Source organism: Phaethon aethereus (assembly GCF_964289735.1).
Source record: "Phaethon aethereus genome assembly, chromosome: 4".
Lineage (NCBI taxonomy): Eukaryota > Metazoa > Chordata > Aves > Phaethontiformes > Phaethontidae > Phaethon > Phaethon aethereus.
The window spans coordinates 16,863,022-16,881,801 of NC_138578.1; the positions used below are offsets into that span (position 1 = coordinate 16,863,022).

The window sequence follows — 18,780 nt, forward strand, 5'->3', positions numbered from 1 at the left end:
TGGGAAAAGAAAGCTGTACTATCTAAGCTATTTCTCAGCCTACTGGAGGAATTTTACTTAATTTTCATGACTCATGAGCAGAGGAACTGGTGAAAATATAACTTCATTTTCTGAACCTTTTATGGTCTTACTGATGACAATATATTTGGTAGACATTTCATATAACACTAATTATTAGTGTGCAGGTGCGCTGAGTGCATGTTTGGACATGTTTTGTTGTAGAGAAATCACAGTATCTTGCAAGTTTGAACTCTCTGTGGGTTTTTGTCTACATATGCAAATGTTCAGACAGGCAGTAATTCCATACAAGTGACAGTGTTTTGAGATCTGCTGTTTTCAAGAGAGAAAACATTGTGAATGATACTTTTTTTTTTTTTGCAAAAGTTTTCATGTTTAGTGGTGACATTTCTGCAGAGTTGATATACAGCTTGATATTTCAAATCATCAGTTGAACAGCATGTCCTTTTAAAGTTGATAAAAATACTCGGTCTAGTAATTTATTAGGGAGGTGGCTATCGGCTCTCCTTGTGTTTTGGCTGTCCGCTTCCCATTATGGAGTTGTCTTCTGTCTTCTTGTGAAAAGCATGAACACTTGCATATTTTGCAGATGGCTGCAAGTAAGCAGTCAGCGTTGTCTGTCTGGAAAAAGGTCTTCTTTACGTCATGAAATCCTGTTCAGGCTTCATTTATCTACAAACTGTGGGAAAAGGTTGAATTATTTTTTTTTTTTTTTCCTCCCTTCCTGCTGTGGAGGGAAAAAAGATCTTGCTGAAACTGTACTGGACATGAACTCCTCGAGATGATGCTCATGATCAACGGCAGCAGATGTGGCATGTGAAAAACCTGCAAGCTGGCATGTTTGCTGTGGCCTTCCCATCCCAGGCTGAGCTGTGGCTCCTGCTCCGGCTTTCTCAGGCACATCAAGTTTCAGTCTCACGTGTGCTTTTGTAAGGCAATAGACTTCAAATAATGAAGTCAGTCCTGTTTCTTGGGATAGAAAAACCTCTGTGCTCTGGTGATGGGTCAGGTCCTCCTGTAGTGTTGGTGTAACAACTTTACCTGACTGCCATGAGTGAATTTTGGTAACCGAAGAAATTGGGTAGATATGTCCTGTTAGTTAGTTGGATTTTGAAAAGTGAAGTGCTCTGAATTCAGAGAATATTTAATTTAAGATGAGCTGTGAGGGGTTAACACTTTATTGTCCGTGTTCAGAGTAGAGATTTGATTATGTGGGGTTGCCTCCCAACCATAAAACTCTTTTATAAGTTGGAGAATATAATGGCAAAATTGACCTTCTGCCTAAGAGTGAATTTGTCTTTTCTTTTGCAATCAAAATAATATTTCCACACAATACATTCTGTTTTATGTGAACATTATAGTTACTGTCTGGCAAAGAAGTGATACTCCAGAATGCTGATGTTGGATAAGTATCTGTACAATAAACACACTTTTCCTGTAACTACTTTATTTCTTTTACAGAGTGTACTAGTTGAGGAGAATGTTTTCAGTTATCTAGCACAGTTTTTATCCTCAAGCAGTATGGTATTCTGATTTACTTGCTACTGAACACCTTTGCTTGTTTGCAACTTGTCCTTGAGACATCAATAGCTTCACTTAGGATATAAATGGTTTTTGAAACAGGAACATAGTCCTCCTACAGAATAAATGAGTAAAGAAACCATGAATAAATGCAGGAGGGCCTTCAAATCTGTGGTATTTGACAAGAATTTGAATTGAAGAACATAACATCTGGAAATTTCTGTTCCATTTAGTCATCAGAGTTGTCTTGGAAAAGACTTAAGTCAGTTTTAAATTTCTGCTGGAAAATTCACTACCAGAAGTGTAATGTCACCTTCTGAATTCATATATCTTTACATTAATAATAGTAAAATCCTGATCTCTGAAAATGCATGTTTTCATCCCTCCTTTTCTAATTCGGTCACTTTTGGAAGACAGTCCCCAGGTCTGTGCTACTTGTAGAGCTGAAGGTGTTGTGGAAAGTTTTACCAGTGAAAGCTTTGATGGTACAAGGAATTTGATACTGTGTATTCAAACTGTTGCTTCTGGATTGATGCAGAGTTTTCTTTTGGGAACAGGTTATCTACTTAACATTGGTGTCTATCTTGCTGCCATTTGGTGCTGTATGATACTAGGGCAACCTTTGCAGCAAATCCAGAACTGCTAGTTTATATCTTTGGGAACCATGCAAATTTAGTGGAATGCTCCCATAGTTTTCTTCATTGCAAATTTGTTTTTCTGAGTCCTTGCTTTCTAATTTACTACTTCTTTTGGTCTGTTTTGTTGTCAGAGACACGGAGGTTGTAAGGATGAGGAAGATGGTTATGATTCCTTTTGAAGACAAATTATCTTTGTGGTACTCCACAGTAACTTCCTTCAACAGAGTCTTTAAGATACAGGTCTTATGTCAGGGTGGTTGCAGGACTGTTTCTCCACTCCTGAAGCAGTGAATTTCTTGGCAGGGCTGTAGGGCCAGGGATGCAGCTTGTCTTTGTCTTTCATGAATTGTAACTCATGGTGTGTTCCTGAAGAGCAGAACTGAAAGATTTAGTCACCATCTGAGCTGGCAGAGGGGTGCACTTTTTTGTAAGAGCTGTTGGAGATGCTCTAGGAGCACCTTAATCTCTGCTGAGATACTAAATGTGCTGTTTTGCCTAGTGCCTGTGATGCAAAGAGGAAAATGCCCGTGGCAGGATGGAGTGGGGCTGGCTTGCTGTTTTCAAAGATCCAGCTAAAAAGGCAAATAACCAGAGCCCAAGAGGGTGTGGTGCAGCTGAGGGACAATACCAGCATGATTTGGCAGTTTGCCCATACTTGCATAAGATGCTACTTTGTGATAGTTCATAGATGGTAATTAAAATGTTAATTAGTTGTTTCTTGGTGTGGGGGAAAGTGGAGTTTGTACCCTTGTACTTGCAAGGGTAGAAAGAGGAGAAATTAGTGAAGTCTCTTCACTGGTGAAATGTGGAGAAATAGAGAAAGTAGATAAGATCATGCTGCATATTTTCTATAGGAGAAAACAATGGTTGGAGATTATGGCATCAAAACATTTTGCATACCTATGAAAATAAGAGTATTCTGATAAAATCTGAAAGCTTTCTTAACTTGCCTGTTTTGATCGATGTGGAGAATAGTGATGTTTAGACTATGGGACTATGCATTTGAAAGAAGGAAAATCATAAAATATGACAGAAATAAACTATGAAATAGAAATCTTGCAAAAATTGGGTGTTTCTCTCTCTGAGGAAGTAGGGAGAAAGTTAGAGTATCTGTCATGCCATTTACATGTGGCTTGTTCAGACTAAATAGCCTGTTTCTACTTGTCACATAATTATGCCACAAGTAATGACCTAGTATGCGCTAAAACTGGTAATAGGGAATGTCAAACACTGCAGAAGAAACATTTAAGACCAGTCAGTTCATAGCAGAGGCACTGTTCTGAAGAATGATATTCATTGCCCCAATATTCAGTTTTCTCCCCTTTTCCTTAGATTGGACAATAAAACCATGCTTTTCTTTTTTGGCTTCTGGGTGCTCACTTCCTGTTGTCATTAGTTGGGAGAGTCGTGACAAAATTGGGACTTTAGTGTATCAGAAGAACAACATCAATTCTTTTCTGGGACAAGTTAAAAAGAAAAATTCCATTAGAGATTGAGAGTCCTAAAATTGTTATTAATTTCTTGTATTTATATATAAATTATCTTAGAGTTGTTTGTTTTTCATTTTATTTGTGCAGTTTCCTTCTCTGTATTTGATGCTGAAATGCAAAGCTTTTTTTAAATTTGGTAACAAAACCCCTTCCATGTTAAAATTTGAAAGACTTTTCCTAAAATATTGCTGCCGCTGTTTGCTAGCTCTTCCTCCTTTTTGTTGTATTTTGAAAATGTAAACTCTTGTCTGTGCGCACATGTGTGCGTGTAAAGTTGATCTTGAGTAACTTCATTCTATTGCCAAATTTCTGAGGGTTTTTAGTAAATAATAAAACACACCATAGCTTTCATACAATTGGTGTAGATTTGTCTCAGACCTGAGCATATGAATGTGGAAGGTGTAAGCTGTCAACTGCTGGGTGCTCAGGAGCTGTGGCTGGAAACATGCCTTTGGGCTGGCAGGAGCAGAATGCTGTGTCCCTAGTTGAATTAAACTGAAATGGCGCGAGGTTGTGCATTTTCTTATTTGCTTTAAGGGTGTGGGATGGTCCAAATACGCTTACACTGTATTATGCTGGGGTTGGGAGGGAAAGTTGAGCTGTTTGGCAAGTCAGTAATGAGGTGATTTATAATCCTCATACCTGAATTTGCTAAGCTTTCAGAAACTCCTGAGTTGCCATGGGTAACATGACATTGTCAAAATGGGACTCCAGAAACCTTTTGATCTTTGAACTTGATTTCCATCCTGGTTTTGGAGGAGAGTGAATAACTGTGTTTTAGCTTAGTTGTAATTTTTTTCTGTTCTGATGATTCTTTCAATATACTTATCAGATAAAAATGATTAGTAAAAAATGTATTTGGTTTTAGGGAGTTGGAACATCTTACTGCTCTTAAGAATCTGCCCATGGCTTGCATCTGCTAAGTTGATAAGTAAATCCTGTTTATCCACCTTACTAAGGTAATAACTAAATCCTGTTCATGTTCTCAGTGTTGTGGATTATATTAGATTCATTGTTCACCTTGCTAAACAGGACACAGAGGAGAAGCGCCGAGTTGCTTTGGTTAAGTGCTGAGGTGGTGCATGTTTTGTACAAAACGTCATACAAGTCCATATTGCAGCTCTTGGACAAACTTTTTAAAGTGCTCTGTTCCTCTGAAGCTGCTTCATTAGCTCTTGCAAGTGAGACTGGTGCCTGGGAAGAAGAGGGGAGAGGCTGGTTCTCACTCAGTTTGTCCTTGCCTGTTTCATGATGGTGTGTAACTTGCCTGATCTTGGCCTACTGCGAGGAAAATAGATCGAGTAGTCTAATATTGTCCTTAATGTAGTAACGTAACTTGAAAATGAGCTTGGTAGATGAATCTAAGTATTTGTTAACCTTTTAGGTTTTTGAAGGGAATGTTGTTGAACGAGACCAGAGCAATTTTAACCCATGTTAAATAAAGCCACTAGAAATCTGTCATTCCTGGAGCCTATCTGTTAGTGTCAAGGAGATTTTGTAGTTAGGGATGAGGAATGACAATGTAATTCCAATCCTTCTTAAAGAATCATCATGATACAATAAAAATGAAGCCTGATTGAGAAATCTGTGTTTTGCTGTAGAAAAATATTAATACTAATACAAAAGGCTGTCACAAGCAGGTAATTTTCCTATGCAAAAGAGATCTAGCATAGCCTTAGGAAGCGATATTGTCTTGCTTCGTGCAAGAGTTTTCATTTAGGTGGCTAACACTGACGTTAGTACTGATCTTAAAGGGAGTGATTGGAATCTGGTGTGATAAGTGAGGGCTGCACACTGCCTAGCAACTAATGGTGTCGTGTTGGCTAGGCTCAACTCCGGTAAGGAACGAAAATATTCTGCTCCAAATCCCAATAGAAAAATAGAGGTATTTGTGTGGGGCACCAGCAGTGCGTCTGGCGCAGGATGAGCTGACAGAAGCGCTTGTTGCCGAAGCATTTCAGAACAAATTGGGGGAGCTGGTGGCTGTGCCTGTTTCTTCTGGTGTGTTTTTAAGTAGTTGCATTCAAACATTAAAAAAAAAAAAACAGTGTACTGAAATGAACATTAACAAAGAGAGAAAATTAAGAGCCCTGGTGTCCTTTTGTCCCTCTCTTCTGTCTTTGGAAATGTGTCTGTCTTTCTTTTCAGTCTTTTGGACAAAACATTTAGCAGCTGCTTGGTTTCGTCTAGCGTTTCAAGAAAGTGAGTCTTTGAAATGACTCTGCCTTATGGGTTTGCCAGGATTACATTTTATTCAGGAAAGAGTGTTAGTGTTTGGTTGATATTTAAACAGTCTTTGATCTTGAATGCCTTGTTCCTCCCTTTAAATGATAGCAGCAGCTTTCAACAAGCAACAACCCTATTACTGCTTCCTTTATCTTTCTATATGGTATTACTGTGTAGAATGAGGAGATTAAAGGGAATAAAATAATTGCTTTCTGGCCCCCTAAGTTACTATTTTTTCAGTAGGCTACAGCATTATTTGGATAATCAGCATAACTGTCCACGCTTTTGATACATAACATACTCATGTACTGTCTTATTCTATGTAGCTGGAATCCGTGTATGTTTACAGTCTCTTACATAGCACATACTGGTCTTGCAAGCTCTAATGCTGATGTGGTACAATACTGGGATGTATCTGTCAGTGCCAGCCGAATAATTTTGCTGTAGTAAAGGTATTCTGACACAGGATGGAAGAAAGCCAAGTTACATTTATGACATTTCTAACTTAAGCAACAATGCTCAGCATTCAAATCGTAACGCAACAGTAAGAGAGTGCAGTGCTTATGTTGATATCAGCATCTAGTTTGTTTTTATAGAGTTTTATAAATGCTTGTAATTTTGTGAATGTCAGTGTATGTACTGTAGGATATGCGGAATTTATCAGGGTAAAGGCTGGAGCAGTTTCATGCTGTTTGCTGCACAGTGGAAGGTTTGACTGCAAATGGTCTCTGGCATTGGTTTGTCAGCTGGCAAGAAAATCCAACATTATCTTTTTGAGTCTAGCCACCATCCTTGTTAATTTTTCCTGTGCTGTAGCAAAACAAGTTCGGTATTCATGCTCTGACCTTTTGAGAAAGTTTTCCTCCATCACTATTTGATATTCAGTTTTGTTTCTTTTAGTTTAGCAAGAGGCAGGCCAGAGAGTCTTCCATTCCTGTGAATGGCTGGGCACCAGTGGTTCTGCCCAGCAAGGTGCTAGTTTTATGTTAGACCACCAGTGCTATTTTGGTGTGGGGAATGAAAACAGAATGTGACTTTAAATGTAAATTTAGCTAAAATAAAACAAGACTGATGGATGATATATAAAAATCTCTATTTTGGCAACAGTCAAGAGACTGATCATTGCAGCAGTCTGAATCAAATGACTTGAGTGTTCTTCCCCCCCACCAAGTCAGGAGGTTAGTTTCTTCCCAGTTACATTTCACAGCATGTGATTGGTTTTTATTTTGCTCCAGTGACTTGTCACCTTTGTTGAAAGTGCCAAGTTCTTAAATTCCCTGAGAAGATCTCTTCCTATTTTTTTGTCTTTTCTTCTAGGATTTGGTTCAATAGCCAGGTATCTGTGGCTTTTCTTGACCCATCAGGTCCCTCTTCTGTGTCCCAACTCCCCTCCCCCTCCCCCCCCCCGATGCTTTCCAAAATTTTCTGAAACAGTTCTTAAACATTTCAGAGATGATTTGTGGAAAGACAATGCAAAAATGTAATGTGTCTAATGGTTTTAATACAGGAACTCTGCAAATCTAGCTTTGGTGTATTAAAAGGTTACTGCCTCCAACCACCTACTCAGCCCTTTGGTCAGTAATTTCCAATTGCTTAGCAGATTCGCTAAAGAGAAATGCATGAATGTGGCTTTCTGATCCTGTGAGAGGCTCAGTGTTTTGATTCAGCCCCTTCTTAACTTGACCGAAGATGTTGGACTTCACACTGAAAGAGTCGAGGTGTGGGCACATGTTCTGCCTGCTGTCACTCTCACCAGAGAGGTGGCTTTTGATGGAGAGGTGGGACATGCAGCCATGCAGGAGGCTGTTTTGCACCACACTACAAAGGCTCATCAAAGCCCATAGCCCACTTCAGTATTTTAGTACCCTTTCAGTCTGTGAAGGGGAAGGGTGGGGGGTGTGCATGCATGTGGTGCTGCATGCCTTCTCTTAACCTGTACCTTGCTCAACATTATTTGAATACTTCTTTTCTGCAAGTGGGAGAAAATGTAATAAACAATTCCTTCCTCTAGCATGGGGCTAGGTCTCATATGACAGGGCTTTGGTAGGGGATTATCAGATTCAAGAAAATTAAATAAGTTTGGGAGAGTGTGTGTTGTCGGATCCATTCTCCCATAAATAAACTCTTCTCAGCCTTGTGTTGTGACCTGGCTCACAAATAAGCATAACATTAGATGTTTAGGAAACTTGTTATTTTCCATGTTTAAGCCTTTCACGGTCAGCAGAACTTGTTTCTTTTGCTATCCGCTTTATGAACAGCATTTAGCCCATGAGACATTTGAGTCAAAATACTCATGTTTTCTTTTTCATGGGAATTATGTTACTTTTTCCTTCAACCTTCTTACCCTTCTTCCTTCACCCCTGTGCAGCATCCTGCCACTTAATGCATTGAAGGGTACGTGTACAGGCTTTAGTTGCAAAAAGGAGGCGAGCATCTGGCAGCATGACATCACAGGGAATGGCGCTGTTACACAATAGGTGAGGAAAGGACTGATGAGAAATGGGTTGAAAGAAAGGAATGTGAAATGGCAAGGAACAGAAAGCATTTTTTAAATTTTAGGTTGTGTCTTGCTGTTTGTAGAGTATTTGTGACTTATCCTTTTAAGTGGTTGAACTGAACCTTCAGTGCAGCATTGTATGTCAAAGTTGTACTTGACTATGACGTGATAAAACATATGATGTGTTGGATGCAGGACCTATCATAAAGTCGTGTTTTTTTCTTTAAAAAAAACCCGAGAACAACAATAAAAGCCCAAGTTTGTAGTCTTCTAGCTCAAGTTAATATTAAAGAACAAAATGCTTAGCTGGTCCGCTAAAAGAGTTGTTCTTAGCCCTTCAGAACTGCATGTGATAAGAACAAGATTATAGATTAACTAAATATTTCAAATGGTCCTTAACCTTGGCTGACAAGAAAAATGTGAGTAAAACCTTTACTACTGGGTAGGAGTGTACCAGGACATGCATCTTTTTTTTTCCATTGAGTAATTCCATCCTTCCAGAACTCGTGACATTCCCAACCTGCACATGTCAGCACAACAGAAAAGTGTGTGTACACTGCTCATTTACAACTTTATAAATCTTAATAAGGGTTTATAATGATGATGATATTGTGGCTGAATATAGAGTCTGATTACTTTGCGAGTTATATAAAAGTGCAGCCCTCCGACCCCAAGTTGTCAAACAGTAATAGGTAAAAATTGTGTTGAATAAAATGTTTTAGGAATATTACAAAACAGTTATTATACAAAATTAATTTTAATACTGTGCATTTAACTTAACTAACTTTTGGCATAGTTTAACTCCATGGAATTTCTAGTTCCAGTGGAACAATTCTTTTAAATTTGGTTTATGTATGAATGTTTCAACTAACAATTATCTATATAAAGTATACAGAAAATCCTAAGATGCGTATTTGTGCTGACAAATATACTAGCGAATTTAGGTTAGCATAACACAATTGGCACAACTTACTCTGAGTGTTGTGCCTTAAACTTCTGTAGTTACAGATCTGTTTGTACGGCCTGTGGCCTAAATTGTGGTGTAGTGAAGCGCAAGAATAGGTCTAATACTGCACACATGATCACACTTGCTTTCTACTATATAGCCTTGTATAAAGAAATCTGTGCAACAAATTCCCGGATGAGATCGGAAGAGGGTTGAACAATATTGGATGTCTTGTAATGTCCTTAGGCAGACCTGTGTTAAGAGTTTCTTGTAAAAATTGATTATTCTAGGCATAGGGGGATCTTTCAGCCTTCTTAAAATGATTCCCTAACCTTCAATCTGTGCTTTTATTCCTTGCAGACCTTTCAGCAGCCCAGAGAAAATTTGCCCATTCTCTGAGAGACTTTAAATTTGAGTTCATTGGTGATGCAGAGACAGATGATGAAAGATACATAGGTAGGTAAGAAGTGACTATAAATGGCTATATTTTGCCATGCCATCCTGCAATGTGATTGAACTTTTTTTCTGGTTTTGTATTACAGATGCATCGCTTCATGAGTTTTCCAACTTTTTAAAAAACCTGGAAGAACAAAGAGAAATTTTGGTGAGTTGCAATAAATATTGTAAAAAGCTGTACGTATAGCAAAGAGTAAGATGAAAGCCAATTAAAGTTGCTTACTGCTTTGTTAACCACCAGGATGTTGGTACCAATAACTTAACAGTGAATGTGCTCATTGTGCAGCATCTGATTCTGTAGTGTAGAGTTCCAGACAGTAGCTAGTTCTCACTGAAGGAGAAAGCTGTTATGACAAAGACAGATAACTATGAGTTGGTTTAAAATGGTAAAATTAATGTGTATAAAAAAATGAATCACAGAATCGCTAAGATTGGAAAGGACCTTAAAGATCGAGTCCAAGAGTTAACCCAACACCACCATGCCCCCAAAACCATATCCCAAAGCGCCGCATCCACATCTCTTTTGAATACTTCCAGCGATGGTGACTCCACCACCTCCCTGGCAGGTCCAATGCTTGACCACTCTCTCCATCAAGAAATTTTTCCATGTATCTAGTCTAAACCTCCCCTGGCGCAATTGGAGGCCATTTCTTCTTGTCCTATCGCTAGTTACTTGGGAGAAGAGGCTAACACCCACCTCACCACAACCCCCTTTCAGGTAGGTGTAGAGAGCGAGGAGGTCTCCCCTCAGCCTCCTCTTCTCCAGACTGAACAACCCCAGTTCCCTCAGCCGCTCCTCATAGGACTTGCGCTCCAGACCCCTCACCAGCTTTGTTGCCCTTCGAAGAGACACGCTTGAGCACCTCAGCATCCTTCTTGTAGTGAGGGGCCCAAAACTGAACACAGTGTTCGAGATGCGGCCTCACCAGTGCCGAGTACAGGGGCACAGTCACTTCCCTACTCCTGCTGGCCACAGTCTTTCTGATACAGGCCAGGATGCTGTTGGCCACCTTGGCCACCTGGGCATGCTGCTGGCTCATACTCAGCTGGCTGTTGACCAACACCCCCAGGTCCTTTTTCGCTGGGCAGCTCTCCAGCCACTACTCCCCAAGCCTGTAGTGTTGCACGGGGTTGTTGTGACCCAAGTGCAGGACCCGGCACTTGGATTTATTAAAGCTCATACAGTTGACCTTGGGCCATCGATCCAGCCTGTCCAGATCCCTCTGCAGAGCCCTCCTACCCTCCAGCAGATCAATACTCCCACCCAACTTGGTGTCATCTCCAAACTTACTGAGGGAGCACTCGATCCCCTCATCCAGATCGTCGGTAAAGATATTGAACAAGACCGGCCCCAGAACCGAGCCGTGGGGAACACCGCTTGTGACAGGCCACCAGCTGGATTTAACTCCATTCACCACCACTCTCTGAGCTCGGCCATCCAGCCAGTTCTTTACCCAGCAAAGAGTACACCTGTCTAAGCCACGAGCCACCAGTTTCTCCAGGAGAATGCTGTGGGAGACGCTGTCAAAGACTTTACTAAAGTCCAGGTAGACAATGTCCCTCATCCACTAGGCGGGCCACCTGGTTATAGAAGGAAATCAGGTTGGTCAAGCAGGACCTGCCTTTCATGAACCCTTGCTGGCTGGGCCTGATCCCTTGGTTGTCCTTCATATGCCCTGTGAGACCGCTCCATGATCTTCCCCAGTACAGGTCAGGCTGACAGGCCTGTAGTTCCTGGGATCTTTCTTCTGACCTTTCTTGTAGATGGGTGTCACATTGGCAAGCCTCTAGTTGTCTGGGACCTCCCCTGTTAACCAATGGTAGATTGGTTATATATTGTGGTATAATTAAAAGGTAAAATAAATTATGGCTGGGGAAAATGGGAAAATCATCATAAGGTTGTTTACCATTTACAGTAAAAAGCAAGATGAAAGACTTAATACTACAGCAGGACACCAAAGGTTGGGATGTTAGCCAGATTTGGATCCAGGATCTCTGTGGCTCCAGCTTCAACACTACGTGGATTTGGGATGTAACCTCTTGGCTGGATGCAGTAGCAGACTTACAAACCTTTTCTTTGTAGATGAGCTTTCTAGTGGAGGGTTGCATCTGCAAACATTTAGTTGCTCTGTTGTGTAGGAGTGTTCTTCATTTGCGTGCCTGTAATTACTTAGGGTTTTAGTGGTCAGGTTGGCTGCACACAGACTGTGGGCTGAAGAGCTCTGCAACACACCTTACTCTCTTGATTTCCTAAGTTGTCCAAAAGATGGGGGATTTCTTTTTGGATGGTACCATGGTTCTCCTCTGCAGTTGCATGCCCAGCTTTTGTTTCAGGGCGGGATAGAGCAGATGATGTGTACCCAATTTTCTTCTGAGTGCGGTCAGACCCAGCATCAAGGAAAAGCTGTTAGATCTGCCTAGATACCAATTATGTTCCTCGGTATTTGCCATGTTATATCTTTGTTTTTGTGGAAATCAGTGACCACTTGGCATCGCTGAGAGGAAACAGAGACTAATCTGTGTTCTGTGCTCCTCTTTGCCAGAAGCTGTGCCTGCAGTATAGGGGTGTGTAGATAAGTGAGAAAGGGACTTGTGAACAATTTTTTTTAAACATTTCTCTCTGTCAGTCCTAAGCCTGGTAATAGTCATGGTTTCTTGAGTGTGTTGTGTTATGTCTTGGTATGTTGTTCTGATCTGGAACCACATTTGGGTCAGAATTAGGGTCTATGTGGTTCCTTGCACATTCCTGAAGAATACTGTCTTTACATAGTAGAGACAATTTTTCAGTACCTTGAGTTGTTTTGCCAAGTTGTAGGGATTTGCTCAAGTATGTTTGAATGCTGCTTTTGTTTTTCGTGGTTCTGAATTTTAGTCTTTATTCTGCTTTTTCCTGCCATGTATTTTATTTTAATGAAGTTGCATATGTCTAATTAGTGAAAATCTTTGGGAAGTTTTACAATGAAAAATACTTTATAGCCTGTCACATTATTTTCCACACTATTTTGATACCAGATTTTTGAGAGATGTCAGCTTCAGGACTTCAGAATTATGTCACATTTCAGTGACTGTATCAGTAGGTCTTCAGCAGTGATACATTACCAACATAGTAGGCTGTGCAGAATCCAGTGCTGTTTGTCCTTGTAGCAAAATAAAAAAAAAAACTAAACAAACAAAAAACTGCCACCCAAAATAAAAAATAATTTTTTTTTTTCTGTTTTTCAGACTGAATGCCACAAAACAGTATTGCTTATTATTTTAGTATGATGCCCATGCTTACACAGAAGGCATTATCGCAATAAAAGCTAATTAATGTCGGTTTCTTGATAAGAGGGTGAAATGCAGTATTCGTTAGAACAGTGAGAGTTTGATGAAATACTGGGGAGTATAAAATTTTGTGTGGCAAATATATTTCCAAATAGAGACAGAATATATTCTCTTGAGTTACCAGATGTGTAGCCTTTTCATTGCATCTGTAGTCTAGCAAATGTTATGTAAAGTCATTTCTAGACTGAGTTAATACAACAGTGGCCATAAGTCTCTGAGAAAATGATTGTGTGGTGACTGGTAAAGATCATTTTCAGGAGCTGCTGCACTGACTTCTTCTCAATAGTTGTTTTAACAGTGGCATGAGCTTTAGGGATATTCCCATGGAAAATATTAGGGCATGTTACACTCACAGGTTTTTGGAATAAGGGCAGGGATCCGAAGACTTTCCATTAAGACACAGAGTGTATAGCAGGATTTTTTCAAAAGCAGTTGTCTAAGAATGCTATTTATTGACCATTTTTCCCCCTACCATTTTGAAGATGACCAGAAGGTTTCTGACTGCTTGCCTCAGTTGCAGAGCAGAATTGCAGATGAATTTTAGTCAGATAAATCTCGGTCACATAAAGTAAAGAAATCAATGAATTATTATAGAACAAAGGGCATTTCAGATATTGCTGTGCATTTATTTTTTAGATATTTGAGAAAAAGTTTATTGTTTCACAACCATATTGTAAATGAAACAAATTTGCACTTAAAATACATTCTAAAATGAAATTAAATACTCATCAACTACACTTCTTATGGTTTTCTGAAAGTATTGTTTGTGGTGAATCCAGAGTCCATAAAACTTTATATTAGTGTTTACCATAAATTTGCTTGTTTGGTTACTGTTTGTCTGGTCAATATTTATTTGGTGGATATTTAAAAATTTCAGGAGTCTTGCACTTCATGGTTTTACCATTTCTCCCATCACCTTCAAAGGCTGCTGAATATATCCCAACTGTGAAAGGATTTGCTTGCTTGTGAAAAGGCAAGTTGGCATTAATCCAAACATTTCACTGAAATTATTACAGAGTGGCCAATACAAAAACAAATTACATTTTTCATAGCACTGTAGCTTGGTGACATTCCCCAGGGCAGACAGGAAATAGGTCACTTTGTCCCTGAGAATATTCTGGGAATTATTTTTACATGTTAAGGATGAATGGAGTCGTAGGAGTTGGCGTTCTGCTCCTTTGATGTTACAAAAGTGTAGTGGAAGTGCAGGGAAGAAAGGGAACTTCACAAGGCTAGTAGGAGAAGCTTGGGGATGAACAAGCACCAACATGGCGATGCTAAGATGCTCTGACCCACTACCTAATCATTCCCCTGCTAGCCAGGGAGAGCACCAAACCTCCCTCCCAGCCCCAGTTCTCCTGACAGCAGAAGCAGGTTTGATTCTTGTGATGGACTCGGAACAACAGGCTTTGCTAGCTGGCCCTCACTTAAGCTGTGGCGATGAGCAGCACAGGGCTGCCTGGTAGGTACTGGTCGCCTATGCTTGTTATCCTTTTCCTTCTTCATCTTCCTTTTTACTACCTTCATACCTCCCTTCCTTCATCCTAGTCTTCTCCCAAATGACCAGCCTGCCCCTAATTAGTTTTACCTGCTGATTCCAGTCTTACTAAATCATAACCAATTTTGATAGCGCTTGTAGTGTTCCCTCGGTAATCTCAGCAGTACTTGGCATTACCAGTGCGGTCACCCTGATGTACTGGCTGTGCATGCCTCCCCTCCCTGGAGGTCCTCCGTCCTGCCCTTTAGTTGCTTCTAGAGTTCACCTGTTTCTCAAGTAACTCTTCCTTAACCACACTGGAAATCCAGTTAGCCCTCACGGCACTGTCTGTAACTTTTGTCAGCGTCTCTCACAGTTATGGCCCGTGTCCAGCAGTCTCTCTGGTCCTGTCTAGTGGTGTCTCATGTTCTGTTCGATAACTTGCTCCCATGCCAGGGCTGAGTTGGCTGCATTTGCCTGCAGCCTTGCCAGAGGTGTGACTTGCAGTGGCGTCATGTATACCTAGAGGATCCCTGGTGAGTACTGGTCTAAACTATTCTTTAAAAAAGTTCCAGGAACAAGGATTTCTCTAGTTTTACTCCAATGTTTATTCCTCTGTTTTTTTCACCTGATCTCCAACCTAAGTCTCCTCTGCAAGTTAAGCTGGGAGCTTTTTGGGAACTTTTCTACAATAGTCATGGAGTGAAACAGATCACTTTTCCTTCATAGTAGTATTTTCACTGTTACCGGTTCAAAGTGTTTTTTTACATCTGTATTTTTTCTTGTTCAATTTAATTACACTGAGTTTAGACCATATCTCTTATGTCAAAATTATTTTTAATCCTGCTTTCTGAAAGCACTGACATTTTCTCTTGGATTTATGTCACTCAACACATATGTTAGTGTGATGGAGTTATTGGTAAGTCACTCCATAAATTGCTACTGTACTATGTGGTGCTCGAAATGTCCTCTTAGCTGAACAGGTATTTTTCAGGGTAATGTCGCAACCAGGATGTTGTTATCTCATTCTTCCTGGGGTTTATTTGTTAAGTCCAAGTCGCCACCTTTTCTTTTGAGAATGTCGTGTGGGTCAGAATCGAAGGCTTCGTTGAGGACATCGGCTACTGTGCTGATCTCAAAAAGGAAACTAGATATTGTTCTTAACAAATTCAAAGTAGCTTTTAACCTTCTGTAGTGTGTTCCAGGACTTTTTTTAACTCTCTTTCCAGTTAAATAATGGTTTTATAGCTTCCTTCATATGTATTTCATAAAACAGAGAGGAAGAACCCCTTTTCTTTAGGGTTTTCTCTGCCTCTTGCCAAATAAAATGTATTTTTGCCTGTCTTCTAACTTTGTCCCTAAATACTTGTGTATTTCCTTTATACTCCATCACATTTGTTTTTGTATAGCATTTCTGATACAATTATATTCACCTTACTATGTTTCCTGTCATTTCCGAAGGTAATAAAAACTTGCTGTTTTAGTTTGGTATTTACCAAATTATTTTCTTGCTACAGTTTTGGCACACTTCAATTCCTTCAGCTATCTTCAGAGGAAAGATGCTATATAGTTATTTTTTGAACTTTTTTTTTCCTTGTTTTTTTTTCCTTTTGCAAAGACGACTGTTGTTCTTATGTCATAGGTATCTTTGCAGTCCTGGCCATTCAAAAATATCAAAATAGCATCTCTGGGAAAAGCTGAATTATTCCCAGCATATACCAGGAACATGAGAAACTGTTTCTCTGTAGATTTTTTAAAGAAATATCTCAGTGAAGTCACTACTTTATTCTTTCCTTTTCTTCCTCTTTAAAAAAAAAAAAAGGGAAAAGAAAAAAGAGGGGGAGAGGGTTCCCAGCTGTGGTTTCCCAAGTTAAAAGAAGTTGTTCAAAGGCATACACTCAATAGGTTAAAGGTAGAATTTAAATAATCTGTGCAAATATATACAAATACTTACTTAGATGTATACTTATCTCTTACGACGAAGTATTTAAGTGCATGAGTATTTAACATGTTAAATGCTCACTTAACACAGTGTTCATGAATAGCTTACTATTACCTTTTGTTCACTGACTCTTTTTACTTAGTTTACACTAGTTTGCTGTGAAGATGGTGGTATTAATTTTTCTGAGCTTTCCTTTAGGCCTCTGCACATGAGTATTTAAGGGTTCAAAAATCTTAGTCTGTTTTCACAGTAATCTGAAGAAATCTGTGGTAAAGGAGCAGTCAGTTTACTTGCTGCTTTAGGGTAAAAAAAAATATCCAGTAGTTTTGGATGTAAGATGCACTCAAGATCTGTTCAATAAGAGCTAAAGGCATTATTTAATACTCCATATGTTCAGATCATTTTAAGTCCACTGGCAGCACAGACTAATAAATATATCTGCCAAAACAGTGGAAAAGATGTAATTGGTGACCACTTCTGAAAAATAGGCTGCCAACAGCATATTGAACATCTCAGATGCAGAGATAGAGGCACAGGTAAAACGGAATTTCTCAGGAACAGCATTTGACTACCTTAATCACAGGACCTAGATCCTTTTTTAACTTGTGCAAATTGTCCAATTTAATAAAACATTTTCAAGTTTTAGGAACAAGCAGAACAATAGCTGCCATATCTCGTTGCCCAGCCTTAACTTTTCCTCAACATGGCATGAGGTCAGATGGCAAGCATATAATTATCAGAATATGGGACACGAATGCGGAACCAAGACCACTTCAGGCACATGTCTGTTTTGGTGATTCCTGATATTGAATGTTTCATTTATGTATTTGTTTATTTTTGAATGTTATATACAGTCTTCTGAAATTGTTTTGTGAGTTACATATGAACTCTTGCACATTAATCTATAAAATAAAGATGACTGTTGTCTTATACAGTAGAGAAAAAATGTACAAAGCCAGTTTTGGGTGCGTTCCTCCCACTGAATATGACTGAAAAGTTCTGTTACCACTAGCTTCCTCTTTCAGATAACTTTCTGGTCTCACATGCATCAACATAACTCACTAGAAAATTTTCATTCTGTTATTTCATCAATGGGAAATGTTTGGAATTTGCATTGTAAAACTGTGACCAGTTTGGATTTTGCTGGTTGTTAATAACACCACTGTTTCTTGTGGAGGACAGTGCTGACAATAATGGAGCAGTTCATTCTTGACTGAACACTGAAGCTGTTGTTCGCTGTTGGATTCCTTGCTTTCAGTGGCATCTTTTTGCTCAGCGATGAGCTTTGCCACCCATAAAGAAAATGGGCATTATGCTATTTCCATTCCTGAGCAGCCTTTTTGCTTTTTCAAGATTTTTCAATGACCGCTGATTTCAAAGCATGGACTGGAAGTGATTCTCTGCTCATATGAGAATCAGACCACTGTTCTGGTGTGTCACGCTCTTCAGCTCTTGTGTATTGGGTTTGCTAAGGGAAAGCCAGTCTTTAGAGGAGTTACCCACAGATTTCCTCCACTTCAGATAGGGAAATGCTGATTTGTTGCTGTTTGTGAAACCCCGTCTCAGTCTATTTCTTCTCCTGTTTGTTATGTTTATGCCTTTGTAGTATTTCTCTCTTTATAGTGGAATGTATTTCATAAGAATAAACTTATTCAAAAGCCAGGACTATTGAATAGCTTTTAGTAAATAATCTTTACTAAAAATCACTCCCTGAATTTAATTCTTTTCTTTTTTAAACAAGGAAAGAATTTATTGTTTGTATTGTTTGCTTATGATACCACACTAATTTTTGAAGCCAGCAGTTTCATGGCAAGTGAATCAGCACAAACAGTCTTTCAGAGCAGAGCACAGCATAGCAGATAGGTCATAGGAGGAATTTTTAGCTGTCTGTCCTTTAGATCAGTGATAAACTTCCACTGAATGGGAAATAACCTTTGACTAGAAGGGGGGCACTCAGGAATCCTGCTATTATATTCTCTGCAAGCCAAGGCTTCTGCTTTTAAAAGAGCTAGAAAGCGCAGAGCACAGGAGTCTGCCTGTATCGTGGCTTGTGGGGCAGTGGACCAATGATCTAGGAAATTCCCCTTGGAACAATTTGAGAAAGTTGTCAACATCTTACCAAACCCCAGGGGTAGTTTTCTGGTACACCTAAGGGGAAGGTGGTTTGTTTTGTTACAGATGCCTCCTGGCACCTCACAAACGTACAAAATAGATTGTCTCTAAGACAGATACATCTGTCCACCTG

The 18,780-nt window shown here is 39.6% G+C and overlaps 1 protein-coding gene across 1 annotated transcript in view; it reads left to right on the forward strand.

Moving 5' to 3' along the window:
* The window catches only part of ARHGAP10 (Rho GTPase activating protein 10), a gene marked incomplete at both ends in the record, with an annotated part of 154,493 nt that overhangs the window by 33,020 nt on the left and 102,693 nt on the right, over nucleotides 1-18,780 (forward strand). Inside the window, 2 exons of the mRNA XM_081999649.1 lie at nucleotides 9,697-9,792; nucleotides 9,879-9,940. Coding sequence (XP_081855775.1) covers nucleotides 9,697-9,792; nucleotides 9,879-9,940 — 158 coding nt within the window. The remainder of the gene's footprint in view (nucleotides 1-9,696; nucleotides 9,793-9,878; nucleotides 9,941-18,780) is intronic.